Source organism: Myotis daubentonii, chromosome 12 (assembly GCF_963259705.1).
Source record: "Myotis daubentonii chromosome 12, mMyoDau2.1, whole genome shotgun sequence".
Classification (NCBI taxonomy): domain Eukaryota; kingdom Metazoa; phylum Chordata; class Mammalia; order Chiroptera; family Vespertilionidae; genus Myotis; species Myotis daubentonii.
The window spans coordinates 45,396,606-45,417,782 of NC_081851.1; the positions used below are offsets into that span (position 1 = coordinate 45,396,606).

The 21,177-nt window shown below is 38.3% G+C and overlaps 1 protein-coding gene across 11 annotated transcripts in view; it reads right to left on the reverse strand.

Moving 5' to 3' along the window:
• The window catches only part of PAPOLG (poly(A) polymerase gamma), a 40,541-nt gene extending 20,804 nt beyond the window's left edge, over positions 1–19,737 (reverse strand). For 9 of the 11 annotated variants that reach the window (XR_009447958.1, XR_009447960.1, XR_009447959.1 and 6 more), the window contains exons 1-9: positions 19,485–19,737; positions 15,498–15,659; positions 13,051–13,117; positions 9,465–9,546; positions 8,917–9,026; positions 7,504–7,557; positions 5,813–5,924; positions 3,380–3,469; positions 117–255 (exon numbers count right to left, since the gene is read on the reverse strand). Coding sequence is in view for 8 of the 11 variants with exons in the window: in XM_059659730.1 (XP_059515713.1) it covers positions 117–255; positions 3,380–3,469; positions 5,813–5,924; positions 7,504–7,557; positions 8,917–9,026; positions 9,465–9,546; positions 13,051–13,117; positions 15,498–15,659; positions 19,485–19,501 (833 nt within the window). In the remaining 3 variants the exon portion in view is untranslated. The remainder of the gene's footprint in view (positions 1–116; positions 256–3,379; positions 3,470–5,812; positions 5,925–7,503; positions 7,558–8,916; positions 9,027–9,464; positions 9,547–13,050; positions 13,118–15,497; positions 15,660–19,484) is intronic. The other 2 variants (XM_059659736.1, XM_059659732.1) reach the window with 2 other exon arrangements.
• Between the last annotated feature and the right edge of the window lie 1,440 nt (positions 19,738–21,177).

Genomic DNA, 21,177 nt, shown 5'->3' on the forward strand with positions numbered 1-21,177 from the left:
ATAGAAAGAAAATGTTAAGACAAAAAAAAAAAAATCTATACATAGCTCTTAAATTTCCAAAGTTCCAAATAGGCAGAGGATAGTAAATAAGTGAAAGTATGCAAATGAATACTTACCACTTGGAAAAAACTAAAAAGAACTTATGAACTAAAGTAGAAGCTGCTGCATTTGGATATAATTGGCAAGTTCTTGCAACTAGCATTGCCCAAGAGACACCACCAAGGAATCCCAGCATGTTGGAATAAATACCACGTCCTATAAAATTAATATATTTGTTAATTATTGTTAGGACCTACTATCCATGACATTCAACTGTAAAGAACAGGATTACTTCCTTCATAAGACTGTTGCTTAGAACTCTTTCCCTCTATAGAAACATTAAAATCTCCCAGCCAGTGTGGTTTAGTGGTTGAGCATCAACCCATGGACCAAGAGATCAGGGTTTGATTTCAGGTCTGGACACCTGCCCGAGATGTGGGCAGGATCCCCAGTAGGGGGCGTGCAGGAGGCAGCAGATCAATGATTCTCTCTCATCATTGATGTTTCTCTCTCCCCCTCTCCCTGAAATCAATAAAAAATATATTGGGAAAAAAAAACCCCACATTAAAATCAACAAGAGACCTTCATGCTAGGCCTAGTCTTATTGGTAAACCATAACCTGCTTACCATAGCCCCCTACTTTGCCCTCCAATACAGAAACCCTTATTCCCTATCTCCGTTCTGACTGCCCAACTAGACTCCACTGATATGACATTGGAATCTCCCACATTTCAATATTTACGGTTGAGAAAGAAATGAAAAAAAGGCAAGATATCTGTAGAGTTCTATAAGTAGGGAAGAATAAACATTTCATTAGTAATCATATTCATTGGCATTTTAAAATCAAGTGTAAAGCTGGGGACTAAGTTTAGTATTTTGCATAATTATTCTGCATAATTTGCATAACTTTAGAATTTTCCATAAAGCACAGCACATCACTGATATTACTCAATTCTCGTATGATTGTTTCTTATAGCAATCTATAAAAAAGCATTACCATATTTCAGCAAACTTAAGATCCTTTTTCAATAATATAATATAGCATGATTTTATATCCCATTAAGCAAACAAGAGAAAAAATACAAATGTTTATATATCAATTTCAGATATATTAAATGTGAAAGATAAGCATCTAAGAATTAACAAAACATGGCATTTAATCTGTAAGGGAAGACAAATTACTTGTGATATCCTCTCAGTGTAAATTACTTTATCCTGACTATACAAGGTAACTGAGCCAAAAGACACATTCTACTTGCTTAAGGTCTTTTTAGATGTGCACTAATATTATGGTAGCTACTAGTTACATTTGGCTATTTTTTTTTGAGGGGGGGCGGGTGTAACAGATTTTATTGAGACATCATTTACATACCTTAGGATTCATCCATTTAAAGTATAAAATTCAATGGCTTTTAATATATTCTTCACCGAGTTGTGCAATCATCAACTATAATCAATTCTGGAACATTTTCATCACCCTCAAAAGAAACCTTTAACATCACATTTCCTGTCCCCCCCCCCCCCCAAATCCTCCATAATTTAGGCACCCTATAATCTACTTTGTCTCTATAGATTTGCTGTTCTGGACATTTCATATAAGTGGAATTGTACAATATGAGGTCTTTTATGACTGGCTTCTTTCATTCAACATAATGGTTTCAATGTTCATATATGTTGTAACATATATCAATAAATACCTCATTCCTTTTCTATTGCCAAATAATACTCCACATTATAGGAATAGCACTTTTTGTTTACCTGTTCATCAGTTTATATAATGCGGTTGTTTCTACTTTTTACTATTATGAATAAAGCTGCTATGAACTCTTGTGTATCAGTTTTTGTGTGGACATACCTTTTTACTTCTCTTAGGTGCTATTTAATTTTAAATTAAATAAAATTTAAAATTTAGTTTCTCACTTGCATGTTTCAAGGACTTGGTAGCTACATGGTTACTGTATTGGACAGCACAATAGGAAACATTTCCATCATCACAGAAAGTTTTTATTGGAGAGCACTGTTTCAGACTATATAAAACCTGGTGCCAGAAGTGTAGCAGTTAAATGTAGTTACAAATAGTACAAATGTGCTATGCCAGCTCAGGACTGGGCCTTTTACTAACCATATCCTATACATTTAAACTAGTGCAGTTCCAGGTTTTATTAGAAGGGTGTTATAGCGTAAAACAAAAACAAGTTAAAACTATCACTGTAGGCTTTTCATTTAATAAATTTACTGAACACTTACTATAAACTTTGTTGGTGATGGGGAGTAAAGATAAGTAAGACACTCCTGCCCAAAGAGAGCTCAAAGATCAGTGAAGAGTATACTCTTCAAGTCCTAACTCATTCTGACTGCCTGGCTGAAACCCAAGATGGAAAGTCAGGGGCTTTTCAGTTTTCACCCATGGGAGAAAGAAGTATAATTACACATTATAGCACCATAACTATTGCACCTGAAAAAGAAATAGCTTCTCCAAAACTTATTGGACCTCAAAAGGTATCAACAGGCTCAAGAGTTTTCATGTATGCTTCTATCATTAGCAACTAAAAATGATAATTTTGCCAGAATGGCTGCATCAATAAAACAACAAACACTAAGTGCTGGCAAGGATGTAGAAAAAAGGGAACTCTAGTACACTGCTCGTGGGGATGCAGACTGGTGCAGTCACTGTGGAAAACAGTACAGAGGTTCCTCAAAAAATTAAAAATGGAACTGCCATTTGACCCAGCGATCCCACTTCTGAAAATATATCCTAAGAATCAGGAAACACCAATCAGAAAAAACATATGCACCCCTATGTTCATATCAGCATTATTTATAATAGCTAAGATCTGGAAACAGCCCAAACACCCATCAGTAGATGAGTGAATAAAAAAGTGTGGTAATTTACACAATGGAATATGTGGCTGTAAAAAAGAAGGATCTCTTACCCTTTGAGACAGCATAGATGGACTTGGAGACTATTATGTAAGCGAAATAAGCCAGTAAGAGAAAGACAAATATCACATCATCTCACTTATATATGGAATCTAATGAACAAAATAAACTGACAAACAAAATAGATCCATAGGTATGGATGCATGGAACAGAATAACAGATCTCAGTAGAGGTTGGGGAGTGGGAGGGGACAGGAAGAGATTAACCAAAGAACATATATGCATATATGCTTAACCCATGGGCATAGACAACAGTATGGGGAAGGCCTAGAGTGGGGCAGAGGTTGGGTAGAAGGAAGCAAAAAGGAGAAAATAGGAGACATCTGTAACACTGTCAACAATAAAAAAGAAAATTATAATTTTATAATGCAAACATTCAATAAAAGAGTTGGGATACTTACGTTTTGCCCATAATTTGACTGCTCTTAGGGTGAGTCTAAAAGTTTCTTTATTTGGCACTAAATGCAAAATTTCATCAGTAACTCTACATCCTGAAAAAGATAAAGCATTCATATTTCATTATGCAACAAAACCCAGTTAATTCAAAGACTTTCATTTAAAGAATTAAATTAATTTAAAGAATTCAAAGCACATGGGTAAAGCAATCCAATATTAAAATAAGGGATAGGTCTATCTTTTTAGCATTCTTCCACATTTGACTTGACTGTTAATTAAATGCTCCCAAGTTATAAGAGTGTTATTGCTTTAATGCAAACCTTATTCACAAACACTGTGATTTACTGTTGCACTCTAGAACAGCCGTGGGCAAACTACGGCCCGCAGGCCGGATCCGCCCGTTCGGCTGTTCTATCTGGCCCACGGAGCCGAAAGAGCGGAGGGTTCTCTTGCTCTCCCCTCCGCTTCTTCACCAGCAGCAGTGTTAACATGTATTAGTTCACACAAACACTCCATCCATGCTTTTGTTCCAGCCCTCCGGTCCAGTTTAAGAACCCATTGTGGCCCTCGAGTCAGAAAGTTTGCCCACCCCTGCTCTAGAAGGACAGCAAAACACAATGATTGTTACACAAAAGATACTATGAACCAGTAGTTCTCAAAGTATGGTCTAAGGACCCCTGGGAATCTAATCTGTTAGATCAAACCTATTTTTATAATTGCATTAAGGCTTTCTTTGCCTGTTTCACTGTGTTAACATTTGCACTGAAAGAAGTGGTGGGTAAAACTGCTGGTACCTTAGCAGTAAATTAAAGCTGTAGCAACACTGTACTAAGCAGACATGTTTACTGCCACACATTTGCAGTTAGAAGAGAACTAAGGAACCCGTGCGGATATTTGAACATGTTCGAGGCAAGCTGAGCTACCCATTTTCTTTTAAGGAATACCAACTTTACTTGAAATAATGATTGACAGAAACTATGGCTATTCATGAGTGAGTATTTAGCAGATACTTTCTAAAAACAAAACAAAGTGAACCTTATATCAAGGAAAACAAATGACAAAAATTTGTTGCCAATAATAACATTTGAGTTTCCAAGTAAAAATTAGAATTTTGGATAACTAGTATGTGTTACTGTGAGCTTGACAGCTTTCTAATACTTAGACTTTTCTGATGATATTGGAGATATTAATAAATGTAATTTTGATTTTATAACAAAATGTGAGTTAACATTTAGAAAAGCCAAATAATTTTGTGAACCAAAATTTTCCAAATGATGAAGTCATCATCGTACAAAATCAAGCATGGATAAAAAATCCAATTAAAGAACAAGATAGACCAATGGATTTTTAATGTAACAGTTCAAAAAGTTAACTGATAGGGTTTTAGATTAGATATTCTAACTAACCTTTTTAAAAAGATCACTTTTACTCAGCAATAAAAGGAGGAAACTACAGATATATACTACAAACATAGATGTACTTCACAAACATTACAAGTGAAAGAAGCCAGACACATAAAACTAATGATCCCATTTATATGAAATGTCCAGGAAAGGCAAATCTATAGAAATAGAAAGTATATATTAGTGGTTGCCTAGGACTGGGGACTTGGAATAGGGAATGATTGCAAATAGGTATGAGGGATCTTTTGAGGATGATGAAAATGTTCAAGAATTCAACTGTTGTACACAACTCTGAATATACTGTGTACTACTAAATTGTATACCTAAAAAGAATGAATTTTATGGTATGTAATTAGACCTCAATAAAACTAAGGAAAAGAAAGAAAAACTATTATTGGTCAAGTTTTAGTGTAGTATCAAAGAATATCTACAATTATCTGAAAAGATTATTAAAATACACCTCCCTATTCCAATTACATATCTTTAAGAGGCCAGTTTCTCTTCCTATGCTTCAATCAAAACAAAATATTGTAAGAGATTGACTATAAAAGCAGATATGAAAATCTAGCTATCTTCTACTAAGTCAAATATTAAAAAGATTTGCAAAAATGCAAAACAAAGCCATTGTTCACACAAAAATGTTTACTGTTATTTTAAAATGAACTAACACACCCTTTAAAATTTTCTCGGTTTTTATCTCTGATATGGTAAATATTGACCATATTAGATGGTCAGTACTAGATATGACCCACATAAACGGAAGATCTTTGGGGTCCTCAATATATTTTTAGAGTGTAAACGAGTCCTGAGACCAATATGTTTGAGAACCACTATTACAAACATAAACAACATTCAAACAAATTTCTTTTAAAGATGTTTAAATGTGGTCAGAGAAATGTGCATAGAGAAAATTACATCATTTTAAAAACGATTTAGTCCAATCCCTTTAAAAGTCCATTACTAGTTTTGCAAAAAGATCTCTATATGTCAAATTGTTTTCAGGCAGATGGCTAAGATTTCTTTTTAGAAGCTTACCATTTAGGCTGCGAATACACCTTATATCAAGGCTTCTCAGTCGAGAGTCGTCTCTTAGATCTAAATTATCTGATATGGTTTGTATTGCCAGTCTTGCAAAAACTAGGTCAATCTTTGGAAAGATGCAAAAAAAAGAGAAAAATATTACTTTTTCTCCTTCTAGTTCATTCTCCCCCTTCCCCACCTCAAAAATGTAAAATGTTGTAATTATTAGTTTTGGAAGTTTTTTAAAACTTCAAAAGGCCTATATAGGCAATATCAGAAATAAGTGAATTTCTAGATAAAGATGGCAGATCCAACACACATTTACACTCACTCCCTCTTGAAACCCCTCTAAAATACCAGCAAAATTTCGTTTTGTTTAGTTTTATTTTGTTTTTAAACACATAACGCATTAGGACAAAGGAAAATATGAGACAACAGAAAAAATTATGAAAGCTGGAAAGTAGACGGGTAAGTGATAACAGACTCGGCAGATCTCAAACAGCAAAGATTAAAAATATTTATAACCAGGAAATAAGGACAAGAGGCTGTAAATACATACATAACAAAGAGGAATATTTAAGAGAATATAAAAATTCTTAGAAATTAAGTATGTGACAGAAATGGAAAACAATAGAAAGTTTGGAAGAGAAAAATCACAAAAAGCAAAACAAAAATATGAAGATGTGGCCATTAAGTGGAAGGAAAAAATTTGGAGGAAAAAAAGGGGGGGGCGGGGCGGCAATCCTGGAGGTCCAACATACAAATATTAGGAGCTCCAGAAAGGAGAGAGGAAGCAAAGGCAGGAAACCCCATGGAAGTCAATACAATTTCCAAGAACTGAAGGGCAGGAGTTTCTAAGTTGAAAGAGGACTACTGAATACTGAGCATGTATTCATATCACCATGAATTTTACAACTGTGAAGACTGGGGGGGGGGGGGGGGGGGAATCATATAAGTGTCCAAAGAGACAAAATAGATCACATACAAAGGATGAGGAAATTAAAATGGCATCACACTTTTCAACACGGCATGGAAGCTATAAGACAATGAAGCAAGGCCTTCAAAATTCTGAGAACCATTACTTAGCCAAACTACCATTTTGGTGTGAGAAAGAGATATTTTAAACATGTAAGATCTCAAAACCATGTGCTCTTTCTCAGGAAGCTAGTGGATAAGTGCCACTAAAATGAGAGTCAAGAAAGAAAACTCTAGAGAGAGGCAAGAGGAAATCCCAGGATGATAGTTAAAAAAAAAAAAAAAAAAGATGTTAGGATGTCAGCTGTATATATCAGCCATAGAGAATAATCAGAGTGAATTGGAACAGGTGAGAAGATTCTGAGATATTTTCCCAGAATGATGGCAGAATACCGAGAAATCTATTTAAAGGAGATTTAGACAACTATGACAGGAGGGTTTGAATTAGTCTTAAGAATAAGGCCTAAGCAAATAAACCGCAAAGCAATTAAGATAATATAATTATGTTAGATTATGGAAATGAGACTAGGGTAGGGATGAAAGTTGGTTCATTTTCCATGGTGAGAAATTAACAGATATAGGAAAGAGGAATGTGAGGGTCTATATAAAGACTATTTGATTAGTTAAAATAGATTCTTAAATCTTATTTAAAAAAAAAGAAAATAACTCAAAAAGCCCTTATGGGTTAAATAATTCAACTGTACAGTCAGAAAAATATTAAAAACACTTACCTCAATTCCATCAAATTCAAATTTTATAACAGGTACAAAGGCATCTTCTACAGCCTACAAAAAAGAAAAATTTATATATATATATATATATATATATATATATATATATATATATATATATATATATGGCATAATCCTTTCTACATCTTCCCTATTTGCTGATAATATGAATACCTCTGCTCCATATATATAAGCTGTAATCCTTTCTAAATCCTTCCTAATTGCCAATAATGTGAATTCCTTTGCTCCCAATTTGTATTAAACTCAACAGAAAAAGTGAAAATGTTCTTGGACTCACATTCTAGGTTAGTACTTCTACTTTGTGACTGTGCTATTTAAGATGCACAAAATGTCTATGACAGTTGTTATCTAACTTAATCTCCTAAAAATATTCATCACAAACTGGCAGGCAGAATTGCTATCATCTAAGTACTAATTATTGTTGATCAAATTGAAAACTGATTATTTACAAAGAGCACTTGTGTTAGAAATTAAAATACAATCAGAACTTATGATTAACCTATCAAAAAATAATAAAGTCAATATAGTTTAGATTTAGTAGAAAAGTCTGAGTCTTCCTTAATCCGAATATAAATTTTTAACCTTCTTCTCTATTCCCACACAACCAAATAATGCAGATCCTTTGAACTTCATCTTACCCTAGCATTTCAGATTGTATTAAAACTATTCACTTGGTTAGTTCCCCTAATCCCTCCTTCCCATAAACAATGTCTTGTTCACTACTGTCTGTAGGACTAAGGCCAGTGTCTGATAAATCATTAGTGCTGAAACTAATTTGCTGAATGAATGGCTACATATCTACATATATAAAAGCCCAGTGACTGAACGGTGGAACTACCAGAACAACCGTTAACCAGTTGCCATGACGTGCACTCACCACCAGTGGACAGATGCTCAACGCAGGAGATGCCCCCTGGTCATCAGTGCACTCCCACAGTGGGAGCACCACTCGGCTGACCAGGATGAGCGGTGCTCCCACAGCGGGCGGATCACCACAGGCCATGCCCCCACCAGTGCATGAATCCATGCACCAGGCCTCTAGTACACATAGAAAGGGTTACTACTAATTAAACTTTATATATGTAAATTATCTCATGGATCCTCAGAAAAACTTTATAAAAATGTTATTATATGCCATCTCCATTTTATAAGGGAGGAAAACGAAGGCTCAGAGAGAATGGGTAACTTGACCAAAATCTAAGAGCTAATATTTGGTAGATTTCTAGATTCAAATCCAGATGTGTAAAACGATAAAGCCCATGTTATTAATCATTATCCATTATTTTAACAAGATAGAGCAACTTCTTAAGAAATATTTCAACAATTGTAAACCCTAGCTTTTACAGCTATTTATTAACAAGTTCAAGATACTAAATAGCAGAGGATACTTACTCTTAAATTTCTAATGCCCTCTTGATGCTTCAATTTTTCAAAAAAAGACTGAAAAAAATCAGATCTCTCCACATGTCTTGGAGCTACACAAAGTGCATCAATGTCAGCTCCTACAAATCAAAGTATTTCTTATCAAGAAGAGCATACTATGTATCATATTTTTGTTAAGTACACACAAACATGTAAAAGAAAATATGTAATGACTATAGAACAGGGGTCCTCAAACTACGGCCCACGGGCCACATGCAAATACAAATATTGTATTTGTTCCCGTTTTGTTTTTTTACTTCAAAATAAGATATGTGCAGTGTGCATAGGAATTTGTTCATAGTTTTTTTTTTTAAACTACAGTCCGGCCCTGGTCTGAGGGACAGTGAACTGACCTCCTATTTAAAAAGTTTGAGGACCCCTGCTATAGAAAAATGCTAATAATAATTAGTTCTGAGTAGTGAGATAATGGGAATTTTTTATTCTGTATTTTTAAATTATGAACAAATAAAAGTTTGTTAGTGAACATTTTTATCAGTAGAACACAGAAAAGCAGTTACCTTTGGTATGTACTCCAAGCCTATAGGAGCCAAAAGTGAAAATTTTACCACCAACAGTAGCCACAACAGAAGGTGGGAGATTCTAAAATAAAATTAAACAAAAGGCATTCAATTATTCAAATTGTTTAGCATAAAAATCACCTAACTGCTACAGATACATACTGTATTTGTCAACTTTGGTAAGCTGAGGTTTGTAAAAATACTTCGGAGCTCTTTTGGTTGCAGCTTGAAAGAAGAAGACAAAACAAATCCATGCCCACTACACATACACACATCTCTATATAAGAAAAACACTTTTTATCACTTGACCCTACTTGTCCCCTCCAATTGCATACCTTTGGCTCCATCACTCTCAATAGCCACAAGGAATTTTACCAAACTAATTAATGCTTTCAGCTCTCTATATTATCACTAGAGGCCTGGTACATGAAATGCATGCATGGGTAGGGTCCCTAGGCCTGGCAGGTGATTAGGGCCAATTGGGGCCTTCCTTCGTTCCACGCCACCCCCTTGTGGTCAACACACGTCATAGTGAGTGGTCCAACTCCCGGTTGGTTGAACTCCCACAGGCCAATTTGCATATTAGCCTTTTATTATATAAGGATACTCTGACTAATTCCATCTGCCCTTTGTTTTTTGTGACAGATACGCTTAATTTCTTGATCCTAGCTCAGCAACCTTTCTGCCCATACCTATACTCATTCTTCTTTTTGGCTTACAATTCTTAGTTTATATCCCTCATGTCACCTACTTTCTATTCAACTACCACCCCCTTAATTCTAGGATATTTAACAGTAGCATAAAGCTATCCTTTTGCCCTTAGTCTTTATTTTCCCTTATTCCACTATGTACAAAATTTACTGATATTCTTAAATTACTCTATTATAACTCTTCTACTCAAAACTTCCCAATACACTCTTCCCTGACCACTGAGGTAAGGATCCTTGGATCCTAAGGAAGTTCACAATATGCTCCTATGAATCTTTCCTGCCTCGTCTCCTGATCTTCCCTTCTGAAGCTCCAACTGCCAACATGTCACACAATCCAGTCTCCTTCCCATTGCATTTGCCATTTTCCCTGCCTTGAATGTTTGCCCATCTCTTTCTGAGTATCTCAATACCATCTATTTTTCAAAGTTCACTTCAAGTTCCACCTTTTTCATGAAGCCTTTCCTAATTATCTTCCGCTCCCCCCTCACTGCTCTTCTACTATTATCTTTAACCCCTTTTATACTATATTTAGTGATCGTTCTTTTTCTGTAAGTCCCACCTCTTCAACTATATTTAAATTTCTTGGAAGATGAGAATGGTGTCTCCTACAACTCTTATTTCCCCACAATGCCCAGTGCAAATTCCAAAGAATAATATCTGATTAACTTGAATAAAAATATCTGTATAATAGGATATTGTTATTTCCTCTGCTTAATAAATATTAATGTTTCAAGAGTATCATAAATAACTTTATAGCTAGAATGAAGTTAGTAAATTTATTGATGACTAATGTAAATCAAAGGACAGAGAAGCAAGGACCTTTTATTTTACCCTCCTCTTAAGACCTTCCTAATTTGAAAAACATGATTCTTGCATGATATATTAGAAAGTAACACACAAAATCTCTGAGTAAAATATTTTTGCCACAAACCTATTAACTAAAATGATCTGATTTGGAGTTCTAGGCTGTTTAAATATCCCAATTGTGTATAGACTATTCAAATAATCTTTGATCTAACTCAAATCCTTCAGATATTTTCCAAACTAAAGCATGCATAAATGAAGGGAATTATAATTGATACATAAAATGACCAATCACCTTAACCATGCAACAGAAGATGTTAAAACCAATTTAAATTTTCAAATAAGTAGATATTTTATTTACTTTGCTTTAGAAAAAAGCCAAGTTGTGGCAGTCTCAAAATTTTAACAATGGTTTTATGCCTAGATTTTGAGTGAAAACCAGCCACAGGGTTTTTGCAGATTAAAGAGCTAATTGATTAAAATGGAATAAAAAGCAATTTTATTAATTAAAAAAAAAATTTGACATTGAAAATTTTAAATTCTACTGGATTTTTCTAAGTGCAAAGAAACTATAAAGTGAGAAAATTAGGTCATCTCAACAAATTAATCTCTTTGTGCTAAAAAATGCACCCTTGAATGGGGATGGAAGCAAAGACTTCTGCACAACCACAATAGTTGACATAAAGATCATACACAAGAAGTTATGAAGCTGGTTACTCTGATTTTAAAATAATTCTAGCAAGTTGGGTATTTGGTTTGCACACCCATTGAAATTATGGACTGATTAGAGAGGGACAACAGGTTTCCCTAACATTTATTTAATGCCTGAGCCCTGTCCTGGGTGGTGCAGGTGAACAAGACAGGCCTTTTTCTTAAGGAGTTTATCACCTAGTAGCAGAGAAATAAATATGAATTTTTTTATTACTCATGACTAGCATTTAACTTGCTCAAAATACAACTTATCTGAAAATTTCAACTATTGATAACCCTAATGAGAGCTCAGAAATGAGCCAATAGCCATTTGGCAGCAAAAGTAAACAGCATGAAGACCATTTATTTAAACCCAATGACTACAAACTTAGCAGAGTCCCTTATAACCTTATTCATAATTTTGTTTAAAAGAACTCAATTTTAAATATGTATCATAGGTACAGAAAGAAATAATAAAAGTCGTAAAAAAAAGAAGTCTAACAGATGTTTATGTAATTTCTAAATCCATGCAGATTAAATAGAAAGTGAGTTTGCAGAGACACATTGACTGCTCTGAGACATTAACTTTCAGCTGATTGCTGTTAAGGGAAAGATGGAAGAACTATAAAAAACAAACAAAAACCTTAATATACAACAGTTTGGGCCACTTAGTCAAGGGACAAAAAGTATCACCAGTTGAACATCCCCACCTCATTTTAGTACAGGCAGTAATATAATATTCATGATGATGATTCTCAGACAAATGAAAATACAATTATATTAAAAATACTTAAGAAAGCAAAAATATATATAATTAATTTTAGAAGAAAAATAGTTAAACCACCACAGGAGGAAAAGTTGTATAATTATAAATTAGGGTTTGCAAACTCCTGTCTCAGGGGTCATGCAGGTATGAAACTGAGGAAAGTACCCATAAGACACATAGAAACTGACTGATAAATGACAGGTGCTGCTTCAGAAAGGGCAGGAAGTGGGGAAGCTGAGAGGCATTCCTGCAGAGCAGAAGTCCAATTCCATTCAAGCCTCTTCCTGCCTGCCACAAAGGCAGGCCCAGTATTGCCAGAGCTGATATTTCACAAGTCCAAAATCTGGCTTTTTAAGTAAAGTATCTTGATATTTAAATTGTGGTCCATTACTGTGAGTCATGCAAGATATTCATGTGAAGTTTTAGCTAATTGGCTACCTCTGACGTAAATCCTCATTTTTTTTAGACTCCACTGTCCAGACCAATTCATTACCAAGTATACCAAAGAGCCAGTTTTAATGTATTTCAGCTTATTCTCAACTCCTATATCTTATTACCAGGACCAAAGAACAGGATGTAATGAAACTATGAATTCAATGCAGTTTTAAAGTCTTACCTTACTCTCACTAACATCGGAAATCCACTCTTTTACTAAATTGTTTAATTTACCAAGAACAACCAGCCTATAATAAAAAAAAAATAGCATGCATTAGATTAAAAAACAAATGAACAAACAAACAATATCTTAAAAAGCAACTAAGTATATAGGCAGTACCTTTGTGTTGGTGTTAGGGTAAAGGCATATTATACACACACTAGAGGCCCGGTGCATGAAAATTCATGCACTGGAGGGGGGTCCCTCAGCCCGGCCTGCACCCTCTCATAGTCCAGGAGCCCTCAGGGGTGGGAGGCGACCCAGCAATCAGGGGAAGGTGATGCCCCCATCACACCTCTGCTGCTGCCACTGCCGGCAGCGCAAGTCTTGGCCAGCCCTGGTTACCTGAGTCTCGGGCAGCACCATCCAAGGCTTGCCTGTGCCTTGGGCTGGCCTTGGGCGGCTGGGGGGCTGAGGGCAGGTCCAGCCGCACCATGTGCCTGCCGCCACCTCCCCCACCCCCTGGTGGTGCTGAAAGGGCTGGGGGACTCCGGCGGTGCTGAGGGGACTGGATGCTGCCATCTTTGTGATGGTGTGATGGTTAATTTGCATATTTCCTCTTTATTAGATAGGATGCTATCACATCTCTTTGGCATTCTTAGGTCCCTAAGAGTTCCAAAGAGATGATATATGTAATAATAGTATTTCGGTCTTGAGTTATTTTCAAAATTTAAGAAGCCTAATAAAGTCAAAATTACCTTCAAGAAGGCTGCAAAGGCCAAATGAGTTATCAACTTTTTTGGCCCTACACTGGAATAAAAATCAATTCAATATAATAACAGAGATTAGCCTTTTCTCATTGAAAGTCATAGGTTTTTGGATAATTAAAATGGGTAAATTAATCATTGGCTGCTTTTTATGAAATAATATTCTTAATAAATGCAATCTGATATTAAAATAAATTTGCAAACAATGGCATATCCAAATCCACATTAAAAGAAGAAAAAAGAGCCTGGATGGTTTTGCTCAGTGGATAGAGTGCCAGCCTGCAGACTGAAGTGTCCCGGGTTTGATTTCCATCAAGGGTATGTATGTTGGTTGCAGGCTCCTCCCTGGCCCAGACCCTGGTCGGGGCACATGCAGGAGGCAACCAATTGATGTGTTTCTCTCACATCGATATTTCTCTTTCCCTCTCTAAAAATCAATGGAAAAATATTCTCAGGTGAGGATTAAAAAAAATAATAATAAAAAAAAGAAAGAAGGAAAGTAGAGTTTAAGTATCTTAAAGATAACATGAAAAACTGGATTCCTGGATCTGTCCAAACTTGCTTCTCCCTCAGCCTTCCCCAGGTAATGAAATTTCATCCTTCACGAGGTGCTGAGACCAAAAACCTTGGCATCATTCTTGATCCTCTCTCATCTTTTCTCTCTCACACATTCCATAGTCATCAGACAACCCTACCTTTAAAACATATCCAAAATTCTACTACTTATCATCACCACTGCCAGCCACCATCATTTCTTCCCTGATTATATTAGCCTTCCAACTAATTTCTCCAGTTCAGACTTGATCTCTCTTCAGACTATTCTCAATATAGCAACCGGAGTGTGTTAAAATATGAGTAAATCACATCAACCTTCTGGTCAAAACCCTAATAGCTTCCCATTTTACTCAAAGTAAAAGCCAAAACTTTTGTTTTGTTTTTTGTTAATCCTCACATGAGGGAGTGGGAGAGGGGAAGAGGAAGGAAGAAGGAAGGAGAAGGGGGAAGGGGAGGGGGAGGAACATGGATGTGAGACACATTGATTGGTTGCTTCCTGCATGTGCCCCAGGGATGGAACCTGAACCCAGGTCCGTGCCATTGACTGGGAATCAAATCTGAGACCTTTTGGTGCAGGGCCTGATGCTCTAACCACTGAGAACTCTAGCCAGGGCAAAGCCAAAACTTATAACAGCTTACAATGTCCTAAGTGACCTTCCCCTCCAAACTCCTTTCTACCTCACTTTCTTAAGCCCACATTCCCCTACTTAACTCATGCGCTTTAGACACCAGGCTACCTTGCTATATATTCCTTAAAGCAGGTACACTCCCACCTCAAGCCTTCTGTCTAGAATGCTTTCCCTCAACTATTCACATAGCTCCCTCATCTTCAGTTTTTTCCTGAAATGTCAATGAAGACTTCACTGACAACCTCCACTCCCAGCTTTATTTTTGTCAGCATCACTACTCTTTCCCAGCAGTATTCATCACATGTAACATGTATTTATTTTACTTATTTGGCTAAATGTTAGTCTCCTTCCCTAACAATCACCTAAAATATAAATTCCAGGAACGCCAAGGTTTCTCTTCATTTGAACTTTTTAAAAAGACGTTTAGGCAGGGACATAATAGGTACCTGATATATGTTTGTAGAATTAATGATTAAATAATATACTGTAAAATACTTTGCATTTTTATGTGACATACCTGTGGTTCAATTCTTCCTCATCTTCAAAAACTCCAAATGGTTTCATGGCATCAATTAATTTCTGTGTGTAAATGTGATCAATTTCTTTAGGACATGCCAAGCTAATTGGAGAAGTGATTCCATAATGCTTTTGTTTACGCTGGCTGTCCAGCACGGTGTTTCTGTTCAAGAAAAATTAAATAGCAGAAAAAATTTAAAGCATATCATACTGATACATTGAATCTCTCAATTCACTTGTTAACTTAGCTACCTTAAAAGTTTACTTATTAGTACTAACAGTCAGTGTGGGCACTTTTTTTTTTTTAAAGGAAAAAAGGGTATTTTGTGTTTGTATTGATGAAAGGCTATTCATACTATCTTCAGCTTTCATGGCTAGCATGTCTTTTCAAGTCAAAAGCAGCATGTGTTGGCATCAGGACAACTGTGCCAATACCATTCAGCTCAAATTCAAAGAGCCTGAATAAGAGTTGGGCTAGGGCCACCTCTACTATACCCTACAGACCTAAGTCAAGTGCCATCTAGAGTCAATCTCTGAAGCAGTCCACCACTTGAAAGAAAGTAAGTAAAAACAATGTTTTTCCCTCCCTCAGGAAAGAAATAAAAACATTCCATTAGAAGGTCCTTGTGAAATATTCTGACTTATAAAAAGAAATCACAAATAGATTTGTCTTTGATATACCCAACTTAACATCCATTGCTTGAATCAGAGTTCATAGTCCTAACTTTTTGTGAACACCTTCATGTAGACTGGTACCCAGACCATTTTCACACTGAATAATTATCAAATTCTTTACACTAAATGGCAACCAGTTATAGAATATAAGTTCCTCTTGAAAAGATCCTAGACATCAGGAAATTGCAGTCTTGAATATAGCACAACAGAATTTCTGAGATTTTGGATTTACAAAGACTAATAATTTCAAAATAAAATTTGGGACCAACATGGGTTAGTAAAATTTGTAATTATGCTAAAAAAGGAAAGTAAAAACCAACATACAAAATAACCAACTAACCCTGTCACCTATCTGTATCCTTTCATGAAGGACCATTAACACCTACAGTAAGAATGTAATCTCATCCCAAGAAATCAGAAACACCAATCAGAAAGAACATATGCACCCCAATGTTCATAGCAGCACAATTTTCAATAGCTAAGATTTGTAAACAGCCTAAATGCCCATCAACAGATGAATGGATTAAAAAACTGTGGTACCTCTACACAATGGAATACTACGCTAATGTAAAAAAGGAACTCTTACCATTTACAACAGCATGAATGGATCAGGAGAGCATTATGCTAAGTGAAATAAGCCAGTCAGAGAAAGATAAGTATCACATGATCTTACTCATTTGTAGAATACAACAAAACTGATGAACAAAAACAGATCCAGAGACACAGAATCACCTCAAAGGGAAGGCTGGGGAGTGTTGAGGGGATAAGAACTTGTATGCATATAAGCATAACAATAGTCACAGACAATGGGGTGGGGGTGAAGGCCAGGGCTGGGGGTTGGGGACAGGCTGGAGAGGGCAAAGGGGGAAAAAGGAGACATATGTAATACTTTCAACAATAAAGAGTTAAAAAGAAAAAAAAAAGAATGTAATCTCAAAGAGGAGTCTGAGTGTGTGTGTGCGCGCGTGTGCGTGTGTGTGTGTGTGTGTGTGTGGTTAAACCTCACCCAAGGATATTTTTCCATTGATTTTTAGAGAGAGTGGAAAAGAGAGGGAAAGACAGAAACATCGATATGAGAGAAACACATCGATTGGTTGACTCTTGCATGAGCCCTGAGCAGGGCCCAGGCCAGGGAGGAGCCTGCAACCAAGGTACATGCCCTTGACTGAAATTGAACCCAGAATGCTTTGGTCCATAGGCCCGCTCTCTATCCACTGAGCCAAACCAGCGAGAGCTCAAAGAGCAGTCTTTTAAATGAATAAATTAGCCTTGTAAAGATTAACACACAAAAACACATGATTGTTTAATTGTTTTTGAATTTTAACTGGTCAAAACATTGACTTATCACATGCTCTTTGGTTAAAATTTTCATTAGGTAGGGAGAGACAATCAAATGGAAGATAAAATAGTCTATATACAGTACCTTCTAAAATTATGCAAACAAAAGAGAAACATCAATACTAGTGACTTTCTTTCTGGTTATTTATCTTGTTGCAGAAAAAATAAAATTTCCATTAGTTATTTCAAGTTGGAACTTCTTTTTTAAAGATTTAGCTCTTTTACCTCTAAGAGAGAGAGAGAGAGGCATTTGGTATTGTTTGGGCATGTGTATGTGTATGGTAAATGAATGGGACAGGCTAATTATAATATGATCATTCCATTAATTGTAACATTAACCCTGAGAGGTGGGTATTTAATAAGTGCCACATTACAAAGTACCCAAGATCTAAAAAGATAGGAAGAATCAGAACTCTAAAATTCAAGATCTTTCCACCACTCCATTCTCCCTTCCATCACTACTTCGGTCCTGACACTACCTATGATCTTGTGTCCCACCTTCTAAGTTCCTACTGGCACTAAAATTCCAAATCTACGATTCTGAACCTCCCTCATCTAGACAGGGTGGGGGAAGGCAAAAGAATCCCACATTCCTCATAAGCCATAAAGTTCACTTATGGCTAAACATGTTGGAGAAATTCCAGTACAAGTGTACAAAAAGACAGGTCCAAGAATGTTCAGTGCTACACTGTAACATTAAAAACTAGAAACATGTCCGCAGCTTCGGGTTATTTCTCTGGTCAGGGTAAGTACAAGTAACCAATGAATGCATAAATAAGTGAAACAACAATTTGAAGTCTCCCTTCCCCATCCCCTCTCGCTCTCTCTAAAAGATCAACACACACACACACACACACACACACACACACACACACACACACAAATCCGAACTAGAAACAACCTAAAATAGTCACTAACAGGAAAAGAATGAAATTAAGGTGTATCCCTGCAATGGAATACAATCCATTAGCCAATATGAATTAACTGGATCTAAAATGCACAGGGACAAAGTTCGAAGATACTATGCTGCCCTAAAGAAGCAAGCTGCAGAATGAGCAATGTGATGCAGGTTACATAAAGCATAAAAAACAATGCCAGCTATGGGCATGCATATACACAGTCTGTAGTAACAGCATTAAAAACATGAGGCAAAAACCACCCAATTCAGGGCCGCGGGGGAACTCTGGGGAGAGAGGCGAGTGGGACCAAATCAGGAGGAGGTAGGCGCATCCTTCAGAGGTGTCTGGAACCATTTCCTTTACATGAAAATATGCCCTGCACACGCGCGCGCACACATAATATTATGCTCTGGGAAAGATGGATGGTGTCTACACAAATGATGCTCATGTGAGACTCTGCATTTCCCCATTATTTCCTAATGAAACACCGTGTAAGAAGGTACAGCAAAATCCTCCGCCCAGCGCGGAATCCGCGTCTGACTTGCCCAAGTGCGAGCGGGAGTCACAGACCGGGAGGTGTGCTGTGTGCTGTGGGTGGGTGGGTGGGGAGGGCGAGCAGACCTGAGCCGCGATTGAGGAGGAACGAGCAGGGTCGGTCCTTCACCCTCGAGACCCGGAGACTGCGGGGCGGGAAGGCAGGAGGGGGCGCCGGGGGTGGTATCTGCGCCAATGCAGACGGAAGGAGTGACCGGTCCAGGCACCGCTGGGGCGGGAGAGGGACCCACGATGTCCCCCCACGGACACGCTCGCCTCGCTCCCACCGCATCCTCGCCGCGGGGCGTCCTCGGGGCCGCGACGGCCGAGGGCAGGTGGGGGGACTCCCGGAGTCCCCGAGTCCGTGTGATGTGCAGGGGCAGCCAGGTGAGCCGCCGGGGGTCGGGGAGGTGCCCTTGCCGACCCGGGCGGGGAAGGAGACCCCGGGTGAACTCCCGGCAGAGCACCCGGAGTTCCGGGCCGACCACCTCAGCCCACCCCTCGCCGCCTCGCCCCCAACCGCCGCCCCCCCACCTACTTACGCAGACGTTTCTTTCATCGCTTCCTGAGCCTCCCTCACCGCGAGTGTCTCCCGCTCCGGAGTCCCGTTCTGGCTCCTTCCCCTCCTCTTGTCCGTTTTCCTCTGGTCGCCTGTCGCTCGCTAGCTCGCACACTCTCTCACTCACCACGGCCGAGGCAGCCAACCGAGTAGTGAAAACACTACATAACCGGCTCTATTTATGACAATACAGCGCGGACGACGCCAACATGGCGGCGCTTCCCAGCCTGCCCCTCGCCCGCGAGGCCCCGCCCCTGGAAGCCTGCCCCGCCCCCTTCTGGGGTCGCGGGAGGCTCCGCGGGCCCTGGCCCCGCCCCCTTCTCCTTGGGGGCGCGGGAGGCTCCGTTGGCCCCGCCCACAGGGGCGCGGGCTCAGGCTGCGGACGTCGGTGGGAGAGAGCGTTTGGTCCTCCCCTTTGTCTGTGGGCCTGTTAATCCAGGCAAATTGCCTGGAAAGTAATTTGGAACATATTTTTCTTGTTCTTCTAATGAGAGCCTGTAGCGTATATTTTTTAAAAGATCAGAACCTTGCCTAACACATACTGTTTTAACTCTCCTAGTATTCCACATCTTTAGTGGTAGTCATACGTCATCAATCCACTTGTTGAGATTCTGTCGTGAGAGGGTCACGCCCAGGAACGTGTAACTTTGCAATTATCCCAGGGAAAAGCAAGCTGGTAAATTGCAGGTTAATTGTTCAGCTCCAAGTCCCACTCCCACTCCCCTCATGAGGGAGGTTGAGAGGAATCGCTCGCAGTTTGCAATAGGATAAATGTAAGGCAGACGAAAAACCTTACTCTTTCTAATAGTGGAGATCATGTCCCATGTGAGTGTGAGGATGAAAACGGGAAAATGATGACGAATTTTAAAATGTTGAAGCGTGGAAATCATGTAAAATGCTAAATCATTACAAGAAAAAGGATGTCAAGAAGCTGCTATTTTTTTCCCTCTCGGGGTGTGACTCAGAGACAAAGAGAGGAGACTACTTATAGAATTATTCACTTATTGAAAAATATTTATTGAAAGCCTAGCCTGTGCCAAGCAATGTTTTAGGCTCCAGTGATTTCATGGTGCATAAAACCAGACGTGTTGTTTAACTTCATGAAGTTCAGAGTTGAGTGAGGAAACAATCAAATATAAATAATATTCTTCTGTTGCAGAACTAAAGCACCTACTACAATGTATCCGGCAGGGGCGATACTTAATTGCTGCCCTCAAGAGCTCACAGTCTGGTAGAGGAGAAAAATCATACAGAGAGTTCCTTAGGCTCCACATGGTCTGTGATACAGATGGGGTCAGGGAACTTAGGGAGGCATAGAGAGGGCCACTTAAACTTGGGGGGAGGGGTGCTCAATAGTGCCTTCCTAGAGGAAGGGATGCTGCCTAAATTAGCAAGATTTGGGGTAGAGATTGGATGCAGGTGGTAGGGAGGAGGCAAAACCTATTCCAAGCAGCAGAGAGTAGTAGCTAGCACATACTTCAGGGTGAGGGAGACTCAAATGTGAGTTATAGTTTTGCTAGTACTAGTTATGTGACCTTTTAATTAACCTTAAAAAGCTCTTTCTGCCCTGGCTGGTTTGGCTCAGTGGACAGAGCATCGGCCTGTGGACTGAAGGGTCCCAGGTTCAATTCCCATCAAGGGCACACCCCCGGGTTACAGGCTCGATCCCCAGTAGG